Source organism: Gavialis gangeticus, unplaced genomic scaffold (assembly GCF_001723915.1).
Source record: "Gavialis gangeticus isolate Ggan-Ray unplaced genomic scaffold, GavGan_comp1, whole genome shotgun sequence".
NCBI lineage: Eukaryota > Metazoa > Chordata > Crocodylia > Gavialidae > Gavialis > Gavialis gangeticus.
The window spans coordinates 34940312-34961512 of NW_017728993.1; the positions used below are offsets into that span (position 1 = coordinate 34940312).

At 43.3% G+C, this 21201-nt stretch overlaps 1 protein-coding gene across 1 annotated transcript in view; it reads right to left on the reverse strand.

Annotated features, from left to right (window-relative positions):
- The window catches only part of LOC109305329 (vitellogenin-2-like), a 34837-nt gene extending 15999 nt beyond the window's left edge, over nt 1-18838 (reverse strand). Inside the window, exons 1-20 of the mRNA XM_019528332.1 lie at nt 18006-18838; nt 16943-16963; nt 16621-16772; nt 15720-15971; nt 15377-15538; nt 15047-15195; nt 12774-12924; nt 12531-12688; nt 12278-12443; nt 11630-11755; nt 8968-9186; nt 8109-8326; nt 7903-8000; nt 6012-6136; nt 5132-5233; nt 4832-4951; nt 4551-4740; nt 4177-4270; nt 2339-2524; nt 448-592 (exon numbers count right to left, since the gene is read on the reverse strand). Coding sequence (XP_019383877.1) covers nt 448-592; nt 2339-2524; nt 4177-4270; nt 4551-4740; nt 4832-4951; nt 5132-5233; nt 6012-6136; nt 7903-8000; nt 8109-8326; nt 8968-9186; nt 11630-11755; nt 12278-12443; nt 12531-12688; nt 12774-12924; nt 15047-15195; nt 15377-15538; nt 15720-15971; nt 16621-16772; nt 16943-16963; nt 18006-18045 — 2874 coding nt within the window. The 5' untranslated portion in view covers nt 18046-18838. The remainder of the gene's footprint in view (nt 1-447; nt 593-2338; nt 2525-4176; nt 4271-4550; nt 4741-4831; nt 4952-5131; nt 5234-6011; nt 6137-7902; nt 8001-8108; nt 8327-8967; nt 9187-11629; nt 11756-12277; nt 12444-12530; nt 12689-12773; nt 12925-15046; nt 15196-15376; nt 15539-15719; nt 15972-16620; nt 16773-16942; nt 16964-18005) is intronic.
- Nucleotides 18839-21201: the final 2363 nt, after the last annotated feature.

The window sequence follows — 21201 nt, forward strand, 5'->3', positions numbered from 1 at the left end:
AGTAGACTAATTAGCTCTATAGTAAATGTCACACGTCTACACGTGTGCCCTTAAGAGGCTGGAGTAAACTAACTCTGAAACAAGATAGTACTTGTAAATACAAGTATTATTTAGATACTGCCCCAGCTGGCTGGGATATGAGGGTACTTCAGTGTAGAGATGCCTGTCAGCTAGCCCAGCACTGGAGTACCCTCATGCCCCAGCCAGCCCCTCTGCAGCACGTTGAGTTGGTAGGGAGCAGCCCCCAGCTTGCAGGTTGACTCCTGGGGCCCCCTAGTAGCCAGAGATGCTCTGACCCAGCTCAATGTGCTGGGGTCCCAGGTACACATTCAAACGGCACGCCTGGGAGCAATAAACTCCAGAGCACTAAGCCCTGGAATTTATTGCTTCACATTAATTGCACATGTAGATGTGTCCACAAAGTAAAAACTGAGAAGTGTTATTTACCTTCACAGCAGTGTCTCTTGACACACTTTCTGCTGACTTGAAGTGCTGCTCTGAGATATCTGGCCCAATTTTCTCTGGTAGAACAGAGGATAGCTTAGGTGAATCTACCTCTTGGATGTTTCTTGACATAGCATAAACTTTAGTCCTGCAAGAACAGATGTGTTATATGATTTATAAATAGCATAACCACTCAACTACTTTATTCTGGTTTTGCTCACCCTTGCTGTGTTTAGTCCTGAAGTGATATAGGTCATGCTGGTTGGAAGAAGAAAGTAATTGAGGAAATAAAAGGAAATAAAACTCTTGCTGGTTTGTCTGTTGGTGGAGTCCCTCTGTCCTTTTCAAAAGATGTTCAAGATCTTAGGCCATATGGGGACTCCCTTCTACTGTCAGGTTTCCACATGGGGGATACTTTATTTCTTTGTGGAACCTTGCCTTCCTTCTTTGGGGCCCTTGCCACATCCAGACTGTGTAAGCATAATGAATTATATTTAGAGCTGCCCTTGAACTCTATTCAGAAGTTTACTTGCTAAGTGAAAAGCACATAACACCTTTCATTCTACGGGCTACATGGGTTTTCTATCTACTTCTAGTTAAATATAAGGTGTTAGTTATCCAGGTTTCCTATCTACTTCTAGTTAAATATAAAGTGTTAGTTATCCTCAGTACTGCCGTATGTGGTTGGGATCTGGCTATTTTAGAGGTCACCTCTTTTCCCTAGGCCCCAGCAAAACTCCTGAGATAAACTGATATGTATTGGGGATAACCCTTCACTGTTGACTCCAGAATTAGTAGCAGGTCATTTTCAGTCTATGTTTTCAACTGTGGAACTTCTCTCCAGTGGCCCATCACAGCAGAATTTCATTTCCCTGCTGAGTGCAGCTCAGGACACATTTTTGATCAAGAATTATGCAACAATGGCAACTACTCCATGAGTTACCTTGCACTTAGCCACCCAAAATACATTGGACCACCTCTTTCATCCCTAACAGAAGTAAATTGCTCATTGAACTCACTATCTTAGCATGGACCTCAGGATCCTGGCCATTAAATGATGGAGAAACAACTCACCAGTAGAATTTGCTATACAAAATCTGTACTAAGCATGGTGCACAAAAAAATATTATGCTTTATGTAATGGTCATAATTCAGCAAAGTCCTTGGAAACAGCTGTATTTTTTTCATTTTATAATAGGAAATTCACAGTCACTAGTACAGAAGTGTTCAAAGGAAACAAACAAAATATAACTGCACTAACTAGCTCAATCACCTGGTTTTCACATGGGGGATGCTTTATTTCTCTGTGAAAGGCTGGGGTAACCTTGCCTTCCCTCTTTGGGGCCCTTGCCACATCCAGACTGTGTAAGCATAACCAATTATATTTAGAGCTGCCTTTGAACTCTATTCAGAAGTTTACTTGCTAAGTGAAAAGCACGTAACACCTTTTGTTCTACGGGCTACAGGGGTTTCCTATCTACTTCTAGTTAAATATAAGGTGTTAGTTATCCAGGTTTGCTATCTACTTCTAGTTAAATGTAAAGTGTTAGTTATCCTCGGTACTGCCTTATGTGGTTGGGATCTGGCTATTTTAGAGGTTACCTCTTTTCCCTAGGCCCCAGAAAAGCTCCTGAGATAAACTGATATGTATTGAGGGGATAATCCTTCACTGTTGACTCCAGACTTAGTGGCAGGTCATTTTCAGTCTGTGGTTTCAACTGTGGACCTTCTTCTCAACTTTCTTATTCACAAAAAGAATATTAAGCTTTATGTAATGGTCATAATTCAGCAAAATCTTTGAAAACAGCTGCATATTTTTCATATTATAATAGGAAAGTCACAGTCACTAGTACAGAAGTGTTCAAAGGAAACACACAAAATATAACTGTTGTACCTTGCGCTAACTAGCTCCATCTCCTGGTGACATGGATTGGTTTCAAGCTTAAAATTTTTACTTTTCAAGTTTAATCTGGTATCAAATTTCAGTGGGATATTGGCAAGGAACTCAGCATGAAATTCAAGCCCACTCTGAAAGTATTGTGTATTGATGCCCATCATTGCCATAGTGCGTGTATATACTCTGAAAGAGAGTGGAAACACAAACATGCATGGTTATATAAATGAACATATATCTAGCCAGCAATCATACTTTGAAATACAGAATTCCCTTTAAATAAAAGATGTTCCAGATCAGAGTTTGCTTTTACTTTGTAGATTATAGTAGGCTCTCAGCATTTTAATGGTGTTATGGTATAGCATTTGCTTGACCAAAGTTTAGCTAAGAAAAGAAGAGGCAAAGGAGATAATTAAACCAGAGGATGTCACAAGGTGTGAATTGTTTTAGAAAATTCAAGAAACATTAAAAAAAAAGGCTACAAGGCACCTTGAGTACAATTAATGGTTTGATGTTGGACAAGCTAATTTTAGACTAAACATAGTTCAGATATGGAATAAAAATAAACATACGCATATGAATTAGAGTAAAACCTATTAGAAATGCTTGGTTTTTTTAACCTAATTTAGTACATTTTTTTATATTGAGCCAGGCAACAGAGTATAAAAATCTGGGTTCATCTCAGAATGTTTGCTCTTTAGCCTTGAACTATGATTCTTGCTGAAGAGCCCATCTACAGACGAGCTAAGGCAAGCACTCTTTTAAAACTGAATTTGAAACCTAGATGAAAAGTCTTTTCCCCCAAACAAGCTGACTACCTGTTAGAAGGTTGTTTGTTTGTTCTTTTTTAAATTTAGGAGTTAGAGAAATTAAGTTCAAATTTACTCAATGTTACTTATTTCTTTAAATAAATATGTACTTTATATATATATATATAATTATATACAATATATAATTTGCTTGATTTGTATTATCTGTGCTGGTTGGTGATTTATATCTTAACTGTATTCTATTAAATTTGCTATTAAAATATATCTACATTATGTTTGTGATGATTTAATTTTGGTGTGACTGGCTCTTCAAACCTTTATGGTTCTCAGAATATATCTGAGGGTCAACAGCTTTGACAAGCAATATTGATCTAGCCATCTATGCATGGATAAAGAGATATACCATATCTAGGGATGTTAGATTCATGTGACAAGTTGCAGAGCCATAGATGTGCTGGAGGGTCATGTGATAAATAAATTTAACACAGACCTTTGATCTCCTAACTTGCCCTCTGCATCACAGATCCATCATCCCAGGACTGAAAACTACTGAAACAGCTTCAAAAAGATGCCAATCTTGTTAACAAATAAAAATAAATTTAGCCTGCTCCAGAAAAAAAAATTCTTCTTTCTTCCTTCCAAAGTGACCCTGGCCCAAGACCCATTATGACCAGATTCAGTTCTGCACTACTAAAAATATTTATGTAGAACAATGACATGACTTTAATGTACAGTATCTGGTGCCCTTCAGGGACAAAACAGAAGTTTAACTGGGAATAAGAGAATCCCAGCTTCTGAGTATGGATTCAGCACACACTGCTAGCCTTACAATTTTCTGAGGTAACACCCTTAAAATGTCATTTTGAGGTATGGAAATGCTAGTCTATAACTATTTTATGGCAGTTCTGTATGGGTCTCTGCAGCTGGATTTGCAATGATAAAGTTCACCGGTGGTGCAGGTCCACAAAGGTGGTGAGGTAGAGATGCACCTTATAGACATGTCCACAAAACATAATCCCAGTAAAATATTTCTCTCTCAACGAATGTAAATATAGCAGTTATTTTTACCTTGGATTGATGTTAGTTTGAAGTTGAATATTGGCTTCAAATAACTGTGAAGGGTTAAAATTGCCAGATAAAGGAGGGGACATCTTTACATCAACTGCAAAAGACAGAAAAAGAATTGTACTATTAGTAAGGGACAAATTTACTGTTCTTGAAACTGAATTACACAGATATATGCAGGACAGGATTTGTCCCCAGCTAATTAATTCTTTGAAGCTGTTAAATATTATCATCATATTGTAGAGTGAACCTGAGACAGGTAAGCTGGATAACTTGCCAAAACTGCAGAGGGATCTAATTTTAGAATGGGGATTTGACTTTAGGAATTCCTAGCCAGGTTTGGGTGAAAACATTAAACAACACCTTTCAAAACTCACCATCAGCTGTAGCATGTACCAGGCCAGTGCTGTATAAACTATATTCCAGGGGCAGGCCAACACAGGTAGGCACAATATAACGAAGTTCTCCTGTCAGTACTGGCAGTGCCCATTGTCCTTCAATACCCCTTTGGATTTGATTAATCATTTTCTTCAACAATTCATGCCTGTCTGATGGGTTAATCAGAGTCTATAAAGGAACAAAGGTCCAGGTAGGTACATGGAGGGAAATGAAATTCTGGAGCAGCTGCCAAAATAGATAAATAAGGGAAAATCAATACCTTCAGAGTCTGTTGGATGAACTTTGTGTCCACATCACCATATACAATCTCATAGCCAAATATTTTTAAATAGGCTGATACCACTGGGTTTTCAGGAGGCAATTCCTTCCATCCTGGAAGCTAGGAAAAAAAGCTGCTTAATACACTATATTGTATGAACAAATTTGGATCCAACCTTGAGGATGTGACCACATATGAGTTCCCATTTCAGTGATGCTACAACAGGAATTTTGTCTGGGTAAGGCTGTAGGTGCTGTGTGTAACATATTTCAAACTGAGGAAAAGAATAAGCACACTTACACTTTTCCCCAACTCCTTCAGATATGTGTGTGTGGCATATTTATCAAAGGGAATGCTGTGCTCCCTGATAATATCAGTTAGGCCTTGTGACTGGAGAGCCACCTACATGAAACAAACAGAATTAGACAGGAATGAATCCAACACAGTAATCTATAGAGAGCAAAGGAATTTCATGTATCTAGTAATACACTTAATTTAAAGAATATAGGTAAATGCTTAAGGTGACCTTTTAAAAAGGGTACGTCTACATTGCAGTCATGCTTGCAAAAATAACAGACGGCTAGTTTTAAGTTAGCTTACTCAGGCACTCCTAGCAGTATAGTCACAGCAGTGTGGAACTCAGTGTGAACTGCAAAACGTGCCTGGGAAGTTGAGTGGCTTGCCTGCTCTGAGCTCCAGTACCTGAACCAGCTAATTTAAATGCCTAGACTTGCTGGAGTTAGAGCAGCAGTGCAGACGTGCACTATTATTATTGTTTAGAAATGTATCCCACCCTGTCGAGAAAGGTTCAGGGCAGCTTAAAATCAAAAACAAACAATCCATAAGATAAAAAACAACAATAGACTCCCCAAAACTTTAAAACTGCACCCTACATATTATCCAATTCCAGATCAGAGATGGGGAGAGATCTTCAATTAACATTTTTTTTCTTTGGTTGCATTTTATTCTACATGAAATACCTTCATATCACTTTTTGTCAGAGTCTATAGGCCATGAAGGCTGTAAAGGCCAAAGACAAGTGAAATAATAACCATCCCCAAACTTTCACCTCTGCATCTTCTCCCACCCAGGGCTAGGGTTAAGTGGTAGCATTAAATCCCAAAGACTGAAGTGAGTTATGTTTCTATAGCTCTGACTGTTGATTTTATGTCATATTTACCTCTACAATATCCATTGCAGAATTTGCATAGTACCCTCTCAGTTTCATAATTATATCAGATGGGAACAGAGAGCTTGGACTGTTCATTAGATACACCCTTCCAATTGCACCAGCCCTGTATTGCGCTATAACAGAATGAAAAATGCAGTAAAGGTTTAGTTTGCACTGTAGTATCCATTGGTATTTTGAATCCATGAGGGTATATTTGCATGCTGTGATGAATCATGTAAATGACTCAGCATTTGTTTTCATACATTGCCAACTCTGTCTATGGAAAGTCCCACCAAGAGAAGCATGACTCCATAGGCAATACAACTGTGATCTAGCCAAGGTGAGAGGTCAGAGGAATACTGGGTCTCTGCAAAAATACCTCAGCCCACAGCAGATGTCCAGAAATCTACAGAATTCATCCCAGAGCTAGGGATATCAGCTCCTTAGGAGGTCCAAGTTCTTTTCCCCCCCTTCCCCCAATTCAAGTGTGAATAAATTCCAGGTGAAATTGGTCCCATGCTTCAGGGTTGTTGGTTGTAGCAGTATTGGCCTAAGGACATAGGCAGACAAGATTCTTTGGGTGAATGTGATATCTTTTATTAAACCAACTAAATAGTTGGAAAAATTGTTTTTTGCAAGCTTTCAGGCACAAATACCAGAAGAATTTCCCTATGCCTGGAGAAGGTTGTTTGTGCCTGAAAGCTTGCAAAGAACTATTTTTCCAACTATTTAGTTCAGAGGCAGGTAAAATACGGCCCAGGGCTGGGGCTGGAAGCAATGCAGAGCCCTCGCCCAGGGGGTGGCAGCAGTGCAGAGCTTGGCTGGGCAGCGTGTGGGTGTGAGGGGGGCAAGGAGCGCAGCCCTGCTGGGCTGTATGTTCCCCTCACACTCCCTGCACTCCTGGGGCACTGGAGCAGGCTGGGGCTGGGAAAGCATCCAGCTCCAGAGCCTGGGGCTTCTCTCCTGTGCCCCACGAGTGCAGGGAGCGCTGGGGAAACAAACGGCCCACCATGTGGGGGGAGTGTGGGAGGGGTCCCTACACCCCTCCCTCACACCCACAAGCCACACACACACACACACACACACACACACACACACACACATACACAGATACACGCACCTCAGCCCCCGTGTTGCTTGCGTTGACTGCAAGAGAGGACAGCGTGTTCCAGAGCCACACCCCCATACCCCACAAACACCACACAACCCCCCAACATACCCTATGCACCTCCACACACAGCCACACCCCCTCATAAACTTCTCACACCCCACCGCGCACACACCATCATAAACCCCCACCATACACACACACACACCATACTCCCCCACCATACATACACCCCCACCAAAGACACACACAACCACACACCCCAACACAATATAAAAAAACTAAGAATTTATTTGTGAGTTATAATGCAATCATCTCTCTACATACGCTACTGGAACACAAATCATGACAATAATATTTTTTGTAATAAAATTGAAATATGTTATAGTAGGTGTTTGACTTTTAGTGTATGATTTGGTTTTCTGGTTCTAAGATGGCAACTCCCCCGTCCCGAAAGGAGTATTTCCAGGGGGCAAGGGGAGGGACTTCTGGTGGCAAAGGTAAGGGGTGGGACTTGTGGTCTCAAGATGATGGCCAGGGGGCAGGGCACCTGTCAAGGGGCGGGGCTACTCATGCGGCCCTCAGCATGTCACCAGAACTTGTTAAGCGGCTTTCCACCTGAAATACTTGCCTGCCCCGATTTAGTTGGTCTAATAAAAGATACCACATTTACCCAAAGAACCTTGTCTGCAAGGTGAAATCTGTGGCATTGCATGGCTTTCCTATGGAATTTTCCAAAAACCTGATGTCAAACAAAGTAGTTGAACAGTGTATTTTGCAATTTTTACTCACAGTAATAACCACCAACATGAATAACTTTGCTATAACGACAGCTCAGCCTGTCAAGTTTGGGGTCCAGTAGTTTAATGGCAATGTTGCAAGCAGAAGACCTAAGTAAAACAGATAACAATGGATTAAGCCCTAGTAACTACATTAGTAGAAAACTGGCATAGAAATCACCTCTTAAAAATGAAAGTTTTACTTCTTTCTCTGCTTACAGATTGTAGAGCTGTGGGATCCTGCCTTGTGCCAAAACCTTCATGTGGGAATATGTGAAACTGGCCACCTGTAAACTGCTCTCTTTCAGGAGAGAATTGGCAATAACTGTTACCAAAGGAAGGGCAGGCTTTGTTTCAAAGATGATAACACAAGCCACCATTCGGACATTAGGAGACAGTGAACGGTCCACAAAGATTTGGAGAAGGATTTCACGTACCTGAAAGAAGAAAATATATTTCTATGAGTGTTTTGTAACTCTGAGGGTGAATTCTCCCTACACAACCTGTGTAATTTTCAGTGATAAATTTCTCTCTCTCTCTCTCTCTCTCTCTCTCTTTCACACACACACACACACACGCACGCACGCACAATTGAGAATAAGGGGTGAATTTCTTTTCAGTGCAGGAGCTGGTACACAAAGATAAAAAGCATTGCTGAGGCATAATAAACATCTGTGAAAGAAACTGCTGTTATTAGTGGTGCTGGTCTTATGACCTTCAGGCTAGCCAAATTCCCACTGAAGTCAGGAATTTGTTGCATGTGATTGGGGAAAGAACAGTAATTTGTGCTTCCCTACCCACCTCTCATTGTTTGTTACCTGTGGGACTTGTGCATTGAATAACTCTGTTAGAGCTGTCATACATATGGGATAAAAGCAGAGAGAGTATGTATCATATCCTGGATCGTTGACATTAATAAAAGGTCATTACTATCACGCTACATGAAACAGGATTATTTTTCTTATGCAGCTTATAATGCTCATCTAGAAATCTAAGGAGAAGAAGGCCCTATGCTTTATTACTTTTTAAGTGAAATTCTGAAGTCTTTGTTTAAATAATAAATAATCGTTTCAGTTACTTTTGCAGCATTTTTCCTAGCTATTTTCCTCAAGGACAACACAGCATCAACGTGAATTCTGCTGGGAAAGGCAGTTGCACCAGGTGAAAATGTTGGCAGGAATTTCAGGATGCGCTTGATGCTGGCTGGTTCTCCTGCATTGCCAATGGCTTTCAAAGCCAATGCCATGTCTTCTTCCTGGCCAGTGATGGCAGCCTCAGCTGCAAGGTCATGCAGAGGCTAAAAACAAAGTACAGTTCATAGCTCTGTTATTTCAAATGCATACATATTGCTTTTCTTACCCATAGTGAATAAAAACAACCTTTGCCACAAGACTTTGCTCTCTTCTTGAAGTTGAACCTTTCAAACTTTTCCTCCCAATTCCTCATTATTGAAGTCTCAACCATAGGAAGAGCAAACAGAACTCACTGGCTTAGAATATTTGAATAATTTTGAACTATAATTTGACCTGAGCCCTGAGACGATTCCAAAAGAAGGTGCCTTTATCTGTGGCAAGTTGGAGACTGACAGGACTCCCTTGCAGGTCCCCATCAGAGTCCAACCACCATGACAGATTGTGACCCACTCCATTCCAACAGGGTTGCTGAATGTTTACTGCTTTCCAGTGGGACTTAATCCACTGGATTTGCTACTATAACAAGGACAGATTATTTTTTGTAGTGGCTTTGTTTTGTTTACTATTTTGTGCCAGTTTTCAAGGTATAAACCTATATTCTAAAGGCGGGGTGGGCAAAATATGGTCCGCAGGCCACATCTGGCCCATGAGGCCATTCTATCCAGCCTGTGGGGCCCGTAAAATATTTTGAAAATTAATATTGATCTGTCCTTGGTTCCTGTCAAAAATGACAGAAACCAGGGGCAATAGGACCCAGGGGAAGCCTAGTGAGCTAGGCCCCACCCTCCACCCAGAAGCCCCAGCAGGGGCTTCTGGCCTGGGACCACATGGCTTCTCCAGTGCGGGAGCCTTAGGTAAGGGGGGGGAGGGAGGGGGAGGACCCTGGGCAGCGAAGGAGCCTGGGGAAAAGCAGCCCCTCATTCACCCTGTGGCCAGCATTCCCTGCTGCAGCCACTTGCAGCCCATGTGGGGATGTCCTGAGCAGGCACAGGCAGCCCCAGGAAGGCTGCAAGTGGCTGCAGTGCAGGGCACTGGCCATGGGGTGGGCGAGGGGCCACTTCTCCCTGCGCTCAGCACCAGCTTGTAACCTGCCCCTGCTGAGAGCCTGGGCCCCATGCTGGCTCTGGGCTTGCCCATCAGAGCTGCGCATGATGGCAGCAGCTGCAGTCTCCCCACTTGCCGTGTCGGGCAGTGTTTGCTGCTGCTGCTTGCCCTGAGCTCGCACGATGGGCATCCCAGAGGTGGCAGTGGCAAACACTGCCCGGCACGGCAAGCAGGGGACCACAGCTGCTGCCTCTGCGGCGCAGCCCCGGTGGCCAAGCCCAGAGCTGGCGTGGGACCCAGGGTGGCAGCAGGGGCAGGTTACAAGATCGTGCTGAGTGTGGGGAAAAGTGACTCCTTGCCCGCCCCATGGCCAGCACCCTGCGCTGCAGCCTCTTGCAGCCCATGTGAGACTGCCTGTGCCTGCTCAGGACAGCCCCATTCAGGCTGCAAGTTGTTGCAGCAAGGAGTGCTGGCCATGGGGCAAGGGAGGGGCTGCTTTTCCCTGCGCTCTGCACCAGCTCCTTCCCTGCCAGTGAGCGCGGGGTCAGGGCTGCGCACTACCCCCCGCCTGTACCACGGGGCTGGGAGGCACTGGGAATGAGCAGGAGCGTGGGACCCCCACTGGTGTTCTGGGCCCAGTGCCAGCAGGGCCGAGAGCAGGGCAGCAGGAGTGCAGGGTCCCAGCCAGCAGGGGCTCTATGGGGCCAGGCCAGCTCCCCCCTCTCCCTGATGGTGCACCCCAGCCCGGCTCCACAGACCCCTGCCAGCCTGCACCCCGCTCTGGGCCCCACTGGTGCTGGCCCTGGACATTGGTCCTAAGACATTGGGACATTGGTCCAAGATGGTGACCAGGGGGTGGGGCACCAGTCAAGGGGCGAGGTACCGGTCAAGGGGTGGGGCTACCTGTGCAGCCCTTGACAGCTTGCCAAAACTGAGTAAGTGGCCCTTCATCCGAAATAATTGCCCACCCCATTCTAAAGTCAAATAACCTCTGCAATTTACGGTCAAAAGATCAGGTCTCTTTCATCAGAGGGCAAAGACCAAAAGAACTTGGTAGGAATGTGCAGACATGAAGCTTTTTTTATAATTCATAATTTTGGAAACCAGGATTTGTGAAATGTGTACAACTTCATTTATACTGGTGTGGAGGAGTAAAGGGACTTCTAGGAACAACACTAAAGATCATGTATCACAGAACTCACATTCTAATCCTACAGTTTGCCACATGCAGCTTTAATTTCAATTCCTTTACAGATTCTGTTCTCCCTAGGTATTCTTACCACTTGTTCTCACACTTCTGACCTGTAAAAGAATAGAACTGTCAAGGTCCTTAACTCAGCTTCTAATTTTGTGTTTGCAACTGACCACAACTACAAATCTTGACATGTAAACATCTGTTTATTTGATTTACGCATAATCTTGTGGGAATAACAGAGGGAATTCTGTTTGTTTTTTTGTTTTTAATTCCTGTACATTCTAGAAAATGAAATGAAAATCACTCACCTGAAGAATTTCAATGGGGCAAAATGAAGACACAGAACAGTATCTGTTTACCAGGGAACCATATACCAGATAAGCAAGTTTGCGGAGCAAGGGAGTGCTCTGAAACTGAGGCAAGGTCAGTAGTCTCTGTACAAGTAAAAAGCAGCATACCTTAACATTGGTATCATGAGATCTAGTATTTAATTGAACATTTACCTTGCCCTTAATAACAGTTAAACAAAGCTAGCTTGGATTTTCCCCTCTATTTTCAATATTTTCAGACATACAACCAGTGTGCAGAATTATCAACTAGAACTTTAATCTTTATAATCTATATTGGAGTTGGTCTTAATTTTTCAAATGTATCTTCTGGAAGAATAAATTGATGAAAATGTTGGAGGCCTCCTTGGGGGGTTTTATTGTGGGGGTTGGGGGAGGTTGTTTGTTTTTTGACAGTCTATAACCACATATGAAAGCTGTTGGAAGTTTTAATCAAAAATTCAACATTTTCCTTTTTACCCAGCTCTTTAAGGAGGAAAAGTATCACTTCAGGAGGGAATACATAATATCCATTTATAATTATGTATGTATATCACAAATGAAAGTAGTCTGGACACTTCTAAGTAAAATAATTACAAAATGAGGAATATTACTATGTAATGTACTCACTGCTGCTGCTTTTAACGTGCTATTATCTGTGTCAGTTAAATGGAATGAGAAGGTGAGAATCAGAACTGATTCCAGGTAATTAACTTCCTCATTATACATTTTTTGCATTAAAAAATTGAATGTATCAGTTGTTCCTGCTACACAAATTGCACTCCAGAACCAATACCTGTAAACAAGAAAAGACATCCGTTACCTTCATTTTCAGTATTTCTTTGATCAGAAATATTGGTTGAGAGTAACATAGTTCAGTTACTTGTACTGAGGTTTAGATGCAAATTGATTCCAAAGAAACTCAATGTTTTCAAGGGTTGCTACACGAAAAAGCTGAATAAGTTCTAAAAATTTGGCTGAAGCTTCTCTGTTCAATCCTTGCTGAATATGCTGAATTAATTGTTGTAGTGCTTCTGCTATCTATTACAAAAAAGAGAAAGCAGAGGGATTTCTAAAGTATTTTTTTAATGTTTGAAAGAGCCTAAAAAAATTAAGCTTTTTATACCTGTGACTGTGGATTTTTAATCTTTATGAGGTGAATTGGCATTTGGATAAGCTCTTTTGCAAAACGGTAAAAAAGATTTCCATGGTTTTCCAGCTGAATTTCCGATGCGCTCTCTTGGTTGATCCGCATCTCAATCAAGGTAAATTCTTGTCTGCAGGAAAAAAACTGAGAGTCTATTAAATGTTTCACTAGGCTGCTTCATTCTGTGAGATGTTAATGTAAGGCATATTAAGGATCGTTAGTGAATGTTTCTTTTGAATACTCACAAATCACTCTACACTGGTCATTTGCATAAGCCAGTGATATTATGGGAATCTTAATTTAATGACCACACGGGCTTTCCTCTCCTATGAAGACATGCCTATGGAGATCCTGGAGAAGGTTTTCATAAGTGAGGAACCCTGAGTTTTCCCACTTACAGAGAGGTACCCAAGATTCCCCCGGGGGGCATTTCTGTAAGTGGGGAAAGCCGGGCAGGTGATCCAGGGGCTTGAGGAGCCCAACCCTACTACTGGAACTCCAGAGGTGCACAGGATTGGGTCCTAGACTCCCCAGAAGCACCTGCCTGGGGCACATGAAGAGTGTGGCGAGCAAACAGACATTTGCCACAATAAAGTGAAACTATTTAACAGTATCTTTTGTTGCACAATTAATGTGGTGCAACAAAGGGTAGGGACATCTATTTGCCCACCATTTGTGTTGCCATAATAATTTTTATGGAGGCATAAATGCAATATCAGGTGATGTCTGGTTCTACCCTTAAGCAACAACCTACTGTATTTTCTCACATATAACTTGACTTAAATATAACATGCAACCTATTTTTGGATGGCCCCAAGAAGGAAAAAAGATCTTACCTTGGAGTACAGGTAAGTACCTGAAGTCTGGGGTCTCCATGGTCTGGGGCCATGTGTTGGGGTTGAGGGAGTAAAAAGCCATGCCCCAGGGTCCAATCTGGCACATCAGCATTGTGGCTGCACAGCAGAGTCCGACCTGGTATTAAGCTCTGGTCTTGGTGTGCCAAGTCCAACCCAGCATGTGGCTTTGGAGCAAGCGCACAGGGTTGAACCTGGGATGATGCATCTGGGTCTATGTGCTGGGTTGGACCTAGTACCCCATGCACTGGCCTGATCTGGCATGCCAGCACTGGGACAGTGCAGCAGGGCCCAATCCAGTGCAGCAGGGCCCAGCTCCATGGTCTGGGGCCATGTGGCTGATCCAGCCCCACACACTGGCTCCAAATCCATGTGCTATCTGGGACCGCACAATGGTTCTCGAACTGTAAGACATGTTGTCCCAAACTTGGTGTGCTGAATCCTATCCTTCACATGGCTCCAGGAGCCAGCACACAGGGTTGGACCTGGCATTCTAGGCCCAGCGTGGTGTGCTAGGTTGGACATGGTGCCCTGACTGTGGACCGACCCCACAAGTCAGCCTGATCTGGAGTGCAGCTGGGGAGAGGCGTTCTTCACAGGTCTTGAAATCTGGCAGCAAAGGGGTGTGGACGGGCAGACTGTGGCAGTGTTAATTGCTGTGGCTCCCAGAGCCATGCTAATTAACGCTGCCTCTGCTCCACTCTTGGCCAACCTCATCTGCCAAATTTCAAGACCCATGGGGAGCCTTTTTCCTCATATATAACGGACACCCCAAATTTCCCCAGCTGGCTGTGGGGAGGGGGAGTGAGGGTTATATGTGAGATGCTATGAAAAGTACCAGATGAAGTAGGTTGTTGTCTATAAAAGCCTCTTTGAACTAATTTTTCCCTAAGATGCCACCCTGTTCTGCCTTCTGCCTGATTTCAGACTAACATGGCTAACCACCTCCAGTCATTTAAGATTGTAAGTCATCTTGAAATATCTGTACAAAAGCACCAAGTGCACAATATTAGCTCATAGGAAATATTCAACATGAATATTTTTAAAGTAAAATGTTCAGATTTAAATTTCACAACATTTCTAAACCTATAAAACATCAAACTATATGGAATCAGCATTAACAATACATATTATGCCCTGGTTGAGAATTAGGTAAAAGTAGAAGACAACGTATAGCAACTTGGTCTTCATTAACTACAAGATATAATCTCTTTCATAGGTAGAAACATAACTGGCCAGAGCACTCTTCCAAAAGTGAGAAAGATAGCAAGAGGACCTTTCAGTTGCAGTAAAACAAATTTACTTTGTTTAATTCACAAACCTGGGTGATCACATTTTATGTGAACTCTCCTGGTTATGGTCAATTCAGTTATTTGCAGATGAACTGTTAAGGCTTACCTTGCTTCCACAATAGCAACACCAGAAGGTTCACTGAATGGGGAGATCTGGTACATTTGTTGTGACGTGACTTGTGTGATCAGGAGACCAGCCTCTGCATATTTCATTTTGTAGGTAAATGCAGCAGTTCCTTTAATGTTTCCTGCTTTCTAAAAGTACAAAGAAACTCCCAAAGTGAATAAGAACAGACAACAGTTTAATTCAGATTCATTATGCATGGGTCAAATTCAACACTGGCCTGAGGACAGTGCATCTCTATTTAAAACAATTTGGTTCTGTGTAGTTATGCCAGTGGTGAATTTTGACACATCTTATTTACATCTTTCATACCAGTGGGCAGGTAGGACAAGGACGGACATAAGTCATTCCAATGTTCTTCATCACTTTATCCTGGCAGTTGCTTAGGTCCTTGGTTTTGGACACAACAAATTGGTTATTCTTCCTGTTGTCCTGGATAACATATCTTGTATGGCACATGCCCTCAATCCCAGCCTATAGATATTGAAACATTAGCATAATTAAATTATTAATCTGAAACCGACTTTCATTACAACAGAAGTAGGACACAAGCAGGAAAACAGCACGGAAAGTATATATACATTCACATCTTTGTACAATAATAGAAGAAATCTATGTTCTCCCAAGACAGTAGAGTTACAACAGAAATACAAACCTCTTGTAAGTCATATACATTCTGTGACTTTTTGATGGTTATTTGCATCATGTTCAAAATACCTCTCACTATGTTAACACATATGACAGGACAGTCTTCTGGGGCATAAATGTTTCCAACCTTTCCCCCCCTGTATTCAAATGTGAAAAACTGAGTGAAACATGCTGCAATCATCTGTGAGAGTTTGAAAGATGGCATGAATGAATCTCTGGGCCAGATTCCATTGTATTCCTCTAGCTGTGGAGATCGGACCTAAGAAAAAAGTAGAGAAAAGGCATTTGTTGAGATAGTTATTGATTAAAATATCAAGGGAAGAATGGAGAGAAGGTGTGTAAATGAAGTAGCCCAATCTGTCCTAGGTCACAAAGCTGCTTGCCCAATCATTGCACTAACCTGTCTCCTTTTCTTAGACCTGTACTTGTGCAAGCACAATTTCCACACACAGCTTCTGTCCACCCTAAGTTCTGACAGAGAATTAGACCAGTTAAGTAATCTCCATTAGTTGTGTATTGCCTCCTGAATGCTGGAGAGAGTGAAAACTCTGACCCTAGCCTATCTGCAGGTCAGGGAAATACCTTTCCCTATTCCCGAATTTTCAATCCATGTCCATAAAAAGCATTCTAGGAAGTACTATCAAAACACTGCTTAAATGTCTCTATAAACAAATTACAGCTGATGGCCACCGTGCTACACAAAAGCACAAGAGCAAATTAAAGTGGCTGTAACAGTTCTTTATATATGGTCAGATCAGACCCAAAAAGCGGGTCCAAGGATTTAAATTTTTTTAATACATATCTAGTCCATGAAACTGGCTTGGACTGACAAATAAAATGTAATGTTACTAACTAATGTAGCTTATTTGAGTGTCTGCTTTGACTGTCTTCTACACTGTATAATTTACCTTAAGAATGTGGTTATTGCCTGCCAATGTGCTGATCTCTAGTGTGCAGCTGAGTCGCAGCCCAGCTCTTGTCATGCCTTTGTCTGGCAGCCCATGCACAATGAAGCCTTCATAGCTGTACACACAGGTCTTGTTGCTGCTAAAGCCAGGATCTAGGGAAAAAATAGTAAAAATACCTCCTTATCCTATTTTTTGTGGCACAGCAATCAGCACAACAGCAACAAAAGCACAAACCTAACTCAGCCGTCAGAAACATGGGTGAAGTCAGATGCATCTGAAGGCCAAATTAGGTCCAGTGCTTTAGATGGAACAATACACTTACCAGCATCATACTTCTGGCTGCCTGTGGAAGCAAAAACAATGGATAGGTAAGAGACTGAAAACTATTTTAACTTCCAATTAAATGTTATCAATACTTGTGTTATCACAGTAGTGCCTAATGGCTCTCTAATGCTAGGTCTTTTGCATATACCAGTCTTCTCTGCCCGTGCATTCGGCTGACCGAACCCATGAATGTTACAGAGCTGATGTACAGAGCTGATAGAAGACATATGGAGAATGTCTGAGAATACTCTGTTTGGCTCTCTTCCATGGTTGCTGTCTGCTGCCAGCTTCTGGTGGCAGCAACAGCCTTGTGTAGACAAGGCTTCAGACCATTAAATAGTCTTTGTCCAAAATTGATTACAATCCAAATAGACACGGGGTGGTGGACATACAAGCAAAGCATTTGCAAGAGCAACAAGTGGCATGTTAGTGTTTGGGAGAGAGGGTTATTGCAGTGGAGTCAGCTAAATGGAAACAGAAAGGACAGGGCACTGAGGGGAAGTGGGGAGAATTATAAGAAGGGCAGATATGGAATAAGACTGATGTGAAGAGTCTGGGAGACAGAGAAGACAATTTTGAAGCAAAGGAGCAATCAGCACAGGGCACAGAGTCCAGGCAGAACTGCAAGAAGTTGTCTGAAAGGCCCAGGGTCCCTGCTGTTGCTCTTCTGCAGCTGCATCTACCAGCTGAAGTCTTTATTGTCAGCTTTTACCCAGGGCCACAGACCAGGGAGTGGAGAAGTGGAGGTCCAACCACCCCAGTCTTGGTGTGGACTTCCCAAGCATGGTTCTGGTCATGGAGAGGGTTGGGGAAAGGAGTGGTCTTACCTGGGCCCATTTCACCCCACACTCCTAGGCAGCAATCTTTTCCAGTCCACTACTTCTGCCTGGAGTCTCTTATTTATACATAAACATCCACTAACGCATGTGGCCAGAGCTTTTTGTTCTAAGCCTCAGGAGTTAAGCTCCTTTTCCTACTGAAAATCAATGAGAACTGGATGTCTATTTTCCTAGGCCAACAACAAATATCTCTGGCCAATAATATGGGAAACAGAAACTTACCCACAAGAGTGAAGAGCAATGCCAGTATGATTCCCTTCATGACGAAGATGAATGAAGACCCTAGGGGAACATGCAGCTTTTATAGAAGAGTTGGTAACACAGTGATGACTGCTGGAATGAGTTTTGTTGAGTTATCAACTTTTTATCAAGTTACTCAAACTTTGTTTGGTGATAATGCTGATGTTTCAATCTGAAATGAAGGTATTGTTGGCAATTTCCTTTTACAGTTACTCCAGTCTAGCAAAATACATTCACAGAAATACATTTTAAAGGGCTGCCCTTTTTATTGTTTTTTAAGGATAATTTAAAACAAAATATTTATTCTGTAAGGAAAACTACCCATGATCTTTATTCACAAGGTGCTGCTGGCATTATTACACTTTGTGCTAAATGTGCCCTGGTTGCTCTGACCTGACATAAAGCACAAGATCTTATCTAACTGATAGTGGCCCAGAAGAATTTTGCCAAAATATGGGATACTCCAACCCCAAATTGTCACTACGCTTTTTGTGATGTCTTTTGTTAGACCAATTGTGCAGCCAGAAAAACTGCTGGGCAAGCTTTCAGGCACAAAGTGCCTTTCTATAGGGCACTCCAACCCTCCAACATTTTATAAGTAACTGTATTAAATAGTTTGATGCTATATACTAAATAAGTTAAAACTCATCTGGCCTCCTAGGGCCAGATGAGGGTTGCTGGGGCAGTCTGTAGGCCAGACCAGGACTGACCCATTGTACAGCATCATGGAACTGGGTCTAGCCCGCACACTGCATGCAGCCCCCCCACACTGGCCCCAGGGCTCTCTGTACACATGGCAAGCAGGGCTGGCATAGGGCATGCACTGCTCATGGGACATGGGCTGGATCTGGTGCTGTAGGCAGCACAAGGGGATGGTCCAGGGCACTGCACATCGCACACACCCTGGACTCTCTATGCCACAGGCAATGCTGGGCCCAGGGTGTGCGCCACAGGCAGTGCATGCCCTGTGCTGCTCCCACGTGCCATGTGAACAGCAAACCTGGGGCTGTGTGTGGGGCCAGCCAGGAGTGCATACAGTGCAGGGGACTGGTTTGGGCAGCATGCTGCATGTAGCACCTTGTCAGACTGGCCCTTTTTACTGGTTCCAGGATGACCCAATCCAGACCAGCCCCAGGGCCAGCATGCAGAGCCGATCCAGTGAAGTGCTGCACTGTTCTGGGTCCAGCCCATGTACCACATACAGTGCGTTGGACTGGGGCCAGCGTGTGGGGTCAGTCCACATGCCAAATCATGCGACTCCATGGGCCAGATCTAGCCCACAGGCTGTATGTTTGATACCCCTGTTTCATGCTGTTTTGTGAAGTAAGTTAATGTAGGGATATGAACATTGTCTAATTGCTAGAAAGACCATGGAAACTGATTGTTTTGGTCTCCATTTGTGTTTTGTTACCAGGTTTAATAGCATTACCTCTTTTGACCTAAGCATTGTGCAAAAATTCAGGATCTCTTCATTTCTTCCAGGTATGAGGAGCCCAGTGATGGAACAGACATTTGTCTGATGCAATCTTGTTTATTAAGGCTGTACAAAGTCCTGTTTCCCTGAACACAGCAGAACTCAATGACAAAAGAGTCTTTGCTTAAACTGCCAGGCCCCCTTTTCCAGTCAGCACTTAGCCACAAAAGCTTTGTCTCTTCGACTTTGTTTTTGCTTTTGTGCTATCAGGGCCATGTTCCCAGTGCCTGCTCTGAGTGTATCCTAGACTTCCTCCTCTCTAGGATTTTCTCCTGTTTCTTTCAAACTTCCCCTCCCCACCTCCACCAGCTCCTTCAGTCAATGCCCTGGCTCTTGCATGTGCTTAATCTGTCCGGGATGCCCTTTGGTCTTCATAGCTTAACTTCTGTTTGCAGTGATCACCAAGTACAATGAAGACAGTCAGGCATGAATGAGAAGAACTAAACAGCAAATTTTCTTGTGGAGCACTAAAACCTCTGAGGTCCTTTAGTCTAACTAAGTGGCTCCTCCCAAACTGAAGGCTCTTCTCCCAGTTCTAATATTATAAAAGCCTAAGTCTGTCTGTCTGTCCGTAACGCTTTATTCGCCCTCTGATTGGCTGACGGAAACAGGCAATCAGAGTGCTCCAATCGTGGGGGAGCGCCGCCAGGATTCCGAAGCCGCGCCGAGGACCAGACAGGGGGTGGGGAGCTGGGTCCACCAACGCTGGCCTTGGCCCCCCCACCCCACTCTCTGCAAGAGGCAGAAGAGCAGCAGCATGGGGCGTTAGGTGACAGCACTCCACCCCAGCCCCCCCCCCCGTCATTCTTGACCGGCAATTGGCTAGTTACCAACTAAAGTCGAGAGTGTTCCTCTCAACTCATGTGGGAAGTGGGGAACAAAGATCAGGTTGAACTGGGCTCTGGAATAAAGAAAGTGAGAGGAAGAGTTTTAACCTAGCAGGGAGCTTGTGGGTTATATGTAGGGTCTACCTAACTCAAGAAGAAAGCTAGTGGATGTTGTGGGCAGATCCCAGGGCTGACCACAGCGGGACCCCCAAGCCTTTGAATGACCAAGAGATCCTGGGGGCCCTGCCCTGCCCTGCTGATTGGTTTCAAGAGCTGTCTGTCATACAGCCCTGCCCCTCACCACTGATTGTTGGAGGCAGGCAGCCCTCTCAGCCAATCAGCAGGGACAGGTGGGGGCTGCATCCATCTTGATGGCAGCTCTTTGTGCTGACGGTCCCACTCCTTCAGGCTGTGCAGCCAGGCTGCAGCGCCATGAAGACTGCTGGCTCCCTTTGGAGAGCAACCATTTTATTTTCAGTAAGTTTGTTGGGGATTCTTTTGCAGCAAGCCCACCAAAACCACAAAGGACATCAAATAGTCCCACCAAAACCACAGAGACTGCCATTTTTTGCAGAACCTGCCTGAATTTGCGGTTTCTGCGATAATCAAACAATCGCGAATTTGGTAGGCTCCTAATTATATGGCCCAGGCTGATTGCTGATTTGTTCACATTTAAATGGCTGGTTATAAACATTATTACTTCAGTAGGACTACCTGTTTGTGTAGGAGGAGCAGGATTTAATCATGGTTTATAATAAACCCAGGACTGTTATTTTCAGTCTTTTATTTGCAAGCAAAAATACTACAAATTTTTAAAGAAAATACTATTACAGTTTGTTTCAATATGGAAAGATGATAAGTAATTGGTTTTACAAAA